The sequence below is a fragment of the Muscardinus avellanarius genome (assembly GCF_963383645.1).
Source record: "Muscardinus avellanarius genome assembly, chromosome: 16".
NCBI classification, from domain to species: Eukaryota; Metazoa; Chordata; class Mammalia; order Rodentia; family Gliridae; genus Muscardinus; species Muscardinus avellanarius.
Window position 1 is genome coordinate 71,553,009 of NC_137802.1, and position 8,429 is coordinate 71,561,437.

At 63.0% G+C, this 8,429-nt stretch overlaps 1 protein-coding gene across 1 annotated transcript; it reads right to left on the reverse strand.

Moving 5' to 3' along the window:
• Window positions 1–4,665: 4,665 nt before the first annotated feature.
• Window positions 4,666–8,098, reverse strand: CANT1 (calcium activated nucleotidase 1; the record flags this gene model as incomplete). The annotated part of the gene is made up of 3 exons (XM_080712343.1): window positions 4,666–5,036; window positions 5,702–5,905; window positions 7,468–8,098. The coding sequence occupies 3 exons, from the start codon at window positions 8,096–8,098 to the stop codon at window positions 4,666–4,668; spliced, it is 1,206 nt and encodes a 401-aa protein (XP_080568469.1).
• Window positions 8,099–8,429: the final 331 nt, after the last annotated feature.

Sequence of the window (8,429 nt, forward strand, 5' to 3'; positions counted from 1 at the left end):
ACCCTGCGAGGGAGAAGACCCTCCGCCAGGGGAACTTTTGGCCTTCAGAGACCCTGGAGACAGGCAGAGGAGCCAGGTCCCTGATGCTGGCTGGTGACTGCCGGGTCTGGGACAGAGGGAAGGACAGACGGTCAGGGTGCCTCGGGGCCCGAGTGCCAGGACACTGCACACTGGAGCCTCGCTGTCTTGTCCTGTGGGCCAGGGGGACAGAGACAGAGAGGCAGGGAGGCCAAGCCAGGACTCGGGGTCGCTGAGCCGAGACCGTGGCTGGGCCCAGGAAGGCGGGGATGAGCCCTGGTCTGTTCCCCAGTGTATTGTGGGAACTGAACCCACCAGGAGGAACGCAGGCTTCCTACCAAGTTTTTATACTAGGTTGGAAGGAAACCATTTTATCTGTTTTTATTTGCCAAACTTCTTGCGTAAATGTCACTGTCTGTTATATAAAGCTTTGGGTCATTGGCACGAGATAATTTTTAATAAATGCAGTTTTCAAAAAATTGCTGCTTTCAAAATACAAGCCCCTACAAGGCTCCTGGGTGGGGGGACTGTGGACCCCCCCACCACCACCCCGGGCAGGAAGGTCTGGTGGGCAGGGCCAGATGGAGGCTCAGGAGGAGGTCTGGCCTCTGCCACTGCCAGAGGCTTCCACCCTCATCTCTCCCTTTCCTCCTCCGTGCAGTGGGCTCAGGAGCCTGGCTGAGCCCACGGTGCAAAGGGGGCCGTGGGATCTCGGGCCCCAGAGGTGCTCCGGCCCCTCCCTGCGCGCACAGTGCCAAGTCGTTTTCCATCTTTCGCTCACGCAAGATCGGTGAGGCGAGAGGAGGGAGACCTGGACGGCCGTCTGGGCCCCGGGAGAACCTTGCATTATTTCCCGGGACGTGGTGGAGCCAGGTAGCCGTGTGTGCACGGTCGTGTTCTGTGCCTTACCCTGTGCCTTGCTGAGCCCGCAGGTAACAGCCTGGGCCCGTTCTGGCCTGCACCAGGGATCCGGGCAGTGGGCTGGTGGCCCTGGTCACGCAGGCCTGGCCCACCCTGGGCGACATGCGGCGCCCCGTCCCGGCTCCGCCTCGCCTTCCTCCCGACCCCGGCCCACGTCTCCTCGTGACCCACGGAGAGTTTGGAAGCACCTTGAGTCGTGGTGGTTCAGGCAGATCTTTCCGTTGTTTCATGAAAACTGAGTGTGGGCACAGTCCGCTTGTGTGTGCACAAGCTGAGTGTGCGAGGGTGTGGTGGACACGTGTGCGAAAGTGCCTGTGCACAAGGGACGTTGGACCTGTGTGAGAGGAACAGATGTGAGTTCGTCCACGTGTGCATGCAGACAAGGGTGTTCAAGAATCCGTGAATGTGTGTCTGAGAGCAGAGGCCTGTGCAAACGTGTGCATGAACACGTGCCATATGTGTGGGCGCTCATGGGTGTGCGTGAACGCATTTCCCCAAGGGTCCGCACACAGGCGTGTGCGTTCACAGTAGTGCTGCGTTCCCACCCTCATCCCGTGAGACTTTTTTTTTTTTTTTTTTTTTTGGTGGTACTGGGGTTCCTAGAAGCCCTTCTATCTCCGGGCTACACTCCCAGACCTATTTTTATATATTTTTTAAATTTGGAAACAGGGTCTCCTAAGCCAGCGCGCGTGGCTGGCTTCGAACCTGCGCAATCCTCCTGTCTCTGCCTCCCAAGCGCAGGGATTACAAGCGTGCGCCACCACGCCCGGCTCCCGGTGAGACCTTTGAAGGGGGCAGAGGCCCTGCAACCCTAGAGCCCAGGTGACTGGCCGGAGGAGTCTGAAGATAGGCCGGCGCTCAGGGCCCACGGTGACCGTGCAGCCGGCTCCTAGCGCAGCCCGGGGCTCGGGATTGGCGGTCAGGACGGGCGCGTGCACGCAGAAGCCCAGGTCCTGCTTCTCCGGTGCCGCAGGGAGCTCCCAGGGTGGTGGAGGGTGTGGGCGCCTCTGGTTTCCAGAAGGGGCAGAGGGACCTGAGGCTGGCTGGCCCCACTCCCGCCCTCTGGGAGTCAGTTTCTTCTGCCCAGGCAAGCAGGGATGGGGAGGCCCTGGGAGGGGCAGGCGACAGGGCTCCCAGTGTCCGCCCTCTGCAGCCACCCCCCAAAGTTCTCCCACCCCTTCCTGGGGTGCTGAGGTCTGGGTTTCGGCACGAGGACTTTCTGTCCTTGGAGATGGCAGGTTCCCCCGGCACGCTAAGGAGACCCTGGAGCCCAGATCAGTCACCTGCACGCCTCATCACCCACGTCTCCAGGTGTGCCCGGCCACAGAACCCACAGAATGGTAGCCAAGCGCTAGAACGTACCCTGGCCACGCCGAGAAAGAGGCAGGTGGGGCTGGCGCGGCAGCGGGAGCGCTCAGCCGCGGCTCGGACCCTGGGCCTTCTGCAGGGCGCAGGTTCCCAGAGCCCTCCCGGCAGAAGGTGCTGACGTGCCTCTCTGTGTAGCGGCCCCCAGGGAGGGGCCGCCTCTCCTGGCCAAGGCAGACCAGGAGGAACTTGCATTCCCTTCTGACACTTTATTAATAGTTTATAAAACAAATGGATGGGTGACAAGAACACAATCTCTGCCCGCAGCGTCGCGTGCAGAGGGAGACAAGGCCACGCTCATGCGTGAGGAAGGCTCGCCCCCCCACCCCCAGGACCGCAAGGGGGCAGTCAGGGGCCGGGCATGGGCATGGACGCTGCCCCTCTCCTGTGCACCCCAGAGGGAGCACCACCAGTGCCCGCCTGGAGGCTGTCCTGGGGCTTCGGGCAGGGAGGTCTGAGCAGGCCAACGCGGGGCGAGCGTGGCCAGGGTCCTTTACACCCGCCACGTGCCTTTGTGCCACCCGAGAGACTTCCAGGTGAGGTAGCTGCTGTGAGAAGCACTGAAGGAGGACCCTCTCTGGCTCCGGGCTGCTGTCCTCGGGAGGAGCACTGTGAGGGAGGACTCCCCTCCTGGGCTCCGGCCTGCCTGCCCTCGGGAGGAGCACTGTAAGGGAGGACTCCCCTCCTGGGCTCCGGCCTGCTTGTCCTTGGGAGGAGCACTGTGAGGGAGGACTCCCCTCCTGGGCTCCGGCCTGCCTGCCCTCGGGAGGAACACTGTAAGGGAGGACTCCCCTCCTGGGCTCTGGCCTGCCTGTCCTCAGGAGGAGCACTGTGAGGGAGGACTCCCCTCCTGCTTGTCCTCCGGCCTGCTTGTCCTCGGGAGGAGCACTGTGAGGGAGGACTCCCCTCCTGGGCTCCGGCCTGCCTGTCCTTGGGAGGAGCACTGTGAGGGAGGACTCCCCTCCTGCTTGTCCTCGGGAGGAGCACTGTGAGGGAGGACTCCCCTCCTGCTTGTCCTCCGGCCTGCTTGTCCTCGGGAGGAGCACTGTGAGGGAGGACTCCCCTCCTGGGCTCCGGGCTGCTTGTCCTTGGGAGGAGCACTGTAAGGGAGGACTCCCCTCCTGGGCTCTGGCCTGCCTGCCCTCGGGAGGAGCACTGTAAGGGAGGACTCCCCTCCTGGGCTCTGGCCTGCCTGTCCCCTGCTTCTTCCCTGGGGCATAGAGGAGATGAAGAGGAGCCCCGTCTGCGCAATTCCCAGGGCCAGGCGCTGCAGGACACCCTCTGAGGATGGAAGGAGACCACGGAGAGAATGCAAGGGAGTGAGGGGCGCCCTCCAGAACAGAGGGGGTGGGCCCAGGGGCAAGGGCAGGCCTGTCAGAACTGGGCACGTGTGCCGGGAAATAAACATTCACATCCTGTGTGAGAGGCTCGAAGGGCACGCACTTGAGAGGTGCTAGAGGAGGCGGGGAGTGCGCCCGGGCCTGAGCCGTGAACCTGTCGGCCACAGTGCCAGGTCCCCAGGGAGGGGGGCAGTTCACACCTCCCTCTGTGGAGAGATCTGGCTATCGGCTTGGATGCCTGTGGTGCTGGAGACGGCCACATGCTCCCCCACTCAGCTACGCCCCGGCCCTTCTCACTCCATCTTGAGACGGTCTCACTAAGCTGCCCAGGCTGAACTGGAGCTTGCGATCCTCCTGCCTCGGCCTCGAGTCGCTGGGACCCCAGGCCTCACCACCACACTGGGTGGCGATTCTCCCATGTGAGAGAAGAGACTGCTTTAGTGAAAATAATAATAAAACCTCACAGAACATTCCTGAAGGGAGGAAGGGCTGGGAAGGGGCAGGCCCAGGGCCCTGGTAGCAGGCAGGTGTGTCCAGAGTGGCCTGTGTAAACCTTTCCTGTGCTCCGAGGGGCTGCGGGCAAGGAGCAGCCTGGGCGCACTGGGTGTTCCCACCTGGCAGGCCCACCTCATGCCTGCTGCTCGTCCCGGGCTGGGGCACAGCGCCTAACACGGTGCAGTGGGCACTCCAGAAACACTTCCTGAACAGGACACCATGGAGAGGCGAGAGTGGGAGGCCCACAGAAGAGTGGGCCAGGGGCCCAAATCCAGGTGTAGGCAGTGACCACCCCCACCACAGGGCGGAGGTGCCCAGGCCCTGGTGGAAGCGGGAGGGACGGCCTTGGGGCTTGCAGGCTGCTGCCCGCCGCCTCAGAGGCTCCGACTGAGCTCCCCATCTGGAAATCTCTACGCCAGGGGCACTCCTCAGTCACAACAAACGGGACAGAAGAGCAGTCGCCGGTTTTATAGGAGCGAGTGCTGACGTCGCTGGCCTCCCCGGCCTCGCTCGGCGGCGCCCTCGCCTAGATGAACTCTATCCCTTCGTATTTCACACTGCCTATCTTGGTCTCGGGCAGGAGGATGCGCCCATCCAGCGTGAAGGCCATGATGTAGGAGGCGACCGTGCCGCTGTCCTCCTCCGACTTGAGGGCCACGACGAACTGGTCGTCGGTGTTGGGGATGAACTTGAAGGAGGAGAAGCCGTGCGTGGGGACCACTTCACCGACATGGCTGACCACGATGTCCCTGAAGTCGGGGGTGGCGCTCAGGAACAGGTTGGAGCCCTTGTGCTCATCCTCCTTCTCACTGTAGCGCTGCTGGCTGGCCCGGCGCGGCAGGAAGAACCAGCGCTGTAGCATGTCGCTCCAGCAGGCGGATTCGTGAATGAGGTAGCCTGGGGACATGGGGCGGACAGACAGACAGACAGGTCACTGCTGCACCAGGCTGGGCTGGAGGCCGCGCCCAGGCGCTGTCCTTCCTCCACCTGGACCGCCTTGCGGAGCGCTCTCAAGCAGCACCGCCCAGGACGACGCTGGATGGGCCAGCGGAGCAGGGCCAGCGCTGTTCTGAATCTCAGGACCCCAAGCCCAAGCCGTCCTGAGAGGTCCAGAACTGTCTACCTGGGCTTCCTTGGTGCTAAGCAAGGGCACAGAAAAGGGGAGCACGCAGAGACCAAAACAGACAGGGCTGAGGGGTGACCGGGAGGGCGGGCGCTCCTGGGCTTAGTCCCTGCCTGTGCACCTCCTGAAGAGGGAGCTGACCCCGTCCCTGGACACAAACCTCAGCGGCTCTTGGAAAGGGGTGAGGACAGTGGGCCCGAGTGTGCCCGCTTTGCCCAGGCCCCGGCCGGGCTGCTCCTGGCTGGATGCAGAGCTGCAGCCCCAGGTGTCTGGAGGCTGTCAGGGCCAGGTGGGGAGGGAAGCCGGCCCCTCATCCCCAGAGTCCCTGGCCTGGCCAGTGGGCACGACCCTCAGAGAGCAGAGCACTGCCATGGCGCGTGTGCGAGGAGGCACGCAGCGTGCTGAGGCCGCTGCCTTTCTTGGCCTGGCCACCTCTTACCTGGCGGCCGGATCCCAGCGGCGGCCCTCAGGGCATTGTAGCTGGCCACCCAGTTCTCGTGGGCCACGCTGCCTCTGTGGCTCACCACCTTCACCCACTGCGGGTTCTGGTTCACCACCTCTCCGGTGGTGGTGGTCCACTCCTTGCCCAGGCCGCCCACATACAGGTGCTCGTCCTTTACGGCCAGCCACTCGGCCTTGAAGCCTGGGGACGAGAGGAGGCAGGCTGAGGCCCTGGCAGCCCTGCGCTCCATGGGGAGGGGCAGGGTGGGGCCTGTGCAGGGCCAGCCCAGGATCTCAGAGGCCAGAGCCACCCACCGAGGAGGGGCTTCCCTTTGGCAACTCCTCCAGGAAGTCTGTTAGGGGACCTGACCCCTGGCCAGCCGGCCCCCTCCGAAGTCTCTGGGCCCCTCCGTGCTCCTCTCGTGCTCCAGTGCGAGAAGAGTGTGGTGTCAGCCAGCCACAGGAGGCACCTGCTCCCTGGGCTGCTCCGTGCACCTCGCTGCGGTCACCTGACGGCTGGCCAGGGCGGCCAGGAGGCCGTGGTGCCGGAGCGCCCTCTTCATTTCAGAGTGTTTAGCCAGGGGCGGAGGAGCTGAGTTGGTTTTCTCAACTGACCTATTTAACTTGAGCCTAATTTTTTTTTTTTTTTTGGTGGTAGTGGGGATGGAATCCAGGAGCATTCCACCTTCGAGCTAAACCCCAGTCCTATTTTTTGTCTTTATTTTTTCTGAAACAAGGTCTCACTGATTTGCAGAGGGCCTCACTGAGTAGCTGAGTCTGTCTGCGAACCATGATCCTCCTATCTCAGCCTCTCAGATGCTGGGATTACAAGCGTGCACCAGCTCGCCTGGCTGACCCGAGCCTAATTTTGAAGGCTGCGCGAGTTCAGGCCGCTGGGGGCCTTGGCTGCTGCTGCACACGCTTTCCTGCCCCTGTGTCCTGAGGTTCCGGCTGGTGTTTGCTCTCCCAAGGTCCTAAGCTCCTCGCCTGAGGAGGTGCAGATGCTCCCCATGCCAAGAACAGCAGGTCCTAAGACGCCCCGTGTCCTGGATACCCACCACGGCTCCACCTCAAAGACCCTGGTGCCCTGCCTCTCTCCCTGCCTGAGGGAGAACCAAACCACGAGACAGTGGCCCGAAACCCGAGGGACACGGACAGGAGAGGGGCAGCCGGCCGGTTTGCTGAGACCCAGGTGGAGATGTGGGTCCCTGCCAACTGGCCCAGCCTTGGGCAAACATCGTATCAGTGGGACGGCCAGTTAACACGCCTCCTCCTTTGATCCAAGACAGCGGGCAGGAGCATTTGGTTTCTCGAAGGGGCAGGTCCACTCAGAGAGCTGGGCAAACACGGAACCATCGGCCAGCTCGGCCTGTGCTTCTAGCACACCTGCTATTTCCTCAGCAAGGGCCCAGCAGTGGGCGCAGTGACACCTTTCTGGTAAACACCGAGGCTCTGTGTTTCAGAGAGGAGGGCTGGGCGTCGGCAGAGATCAATGTCCGGCTCCAACCGTGCACCCCAGGACGCCATCCCAGCAGGGCCTCAGATCCGGAAGGTCCCCCCCACTCTAGTGATAAACCGAAACTCCTGGGGGTGGGGGCTGCGAGGCCACGGAATGATGGCTTTGCTTCCGGGAGGGGGTACCGGGATTGTCGTAGGAGGCAGAGCCGCCTTCGGGGCGTGGGAAGGCTTTGCCAGGCACATGGATAGCGTCCAAGTGTGAGCCAGCTCCCGCCAGCACGGGGCAGACACGTGACCCTCCCTTACCTTTCTCCACGGTCCCGTCACCGTCCGACAGAATCACCCAGGGCACGGCCTTGCTGCCCTCGACCTGGTAGATGACCCCTGTCCGGTCGTCCACGGAGTACAGCCTCCCGTTGAACACCACGAGGTCAGAGAGCTCCATGCCCCGCCCCCTCTCCGCCAGGTGGGACTCCAGGATGCGGTGGCCCTCTTCCCACTGCACGGTCACCCTGTTCCCGCTGTCCGACAGGGTCAGGTAGCCCTTCTTCAGGTAACTGACCCAGGTGTTTTGCTCCTGGGCCTTGGAGTCTGTGTCCAGGTCAGCAATGACTGCGATTCGGTACCGAATCCCACCCAGCACCCTCTGCGGGGCCGAGAGGGGGTAGGTGTCATTGTAGGGGGCGGCAGGTGTCTGACTGAGCCTCCAGTTGTGTGTGTTGTGGGGAGGGGAGCGGCCCTGCGCCGGGCGGTGAGAATACAGCAACCAGAGGAGGGCGGCGCCCAGGAAGGACGGCAGGATGACCCTCCAGCGTGGGCGGAAGCGGGGGTCTGCAGACTTCGTCATGGACGCCAGCACAGGAAGGCTCCCCACGCTTATCCGGAGGGAGTGCATAGGCTCATTCCATTCCGGGTGGTTAGAGGGCAGGATGGGCATCAGATCGCACGGCGGGCAGGACCTGCACCTCGGGAGAGAGGAGAGCGGTCAGCGAGTGGGCAGCGCCAGAGTCTCAACCACCGAACTACATGTGCAGAATCGGACCCCAGAGGAAACGGGGGTTTCCACTTCCGGGCTGCCCCAGCCCCGATCCCAGCAATCCTTGCCAACTCTCCTTCAGCAAGACACTAAGACACATAATCCCTCTCCGTCAGTGGTGGGACCGGCTGGGTGAGGAGAGGGTTCATGGGGTGTCTTACAGCCTTTCTAAAGGGGGCAAAAGGGGGGGGGCGCAGACTCAAAAATCACCTCTTCCGAGCCCTCCGGCTAC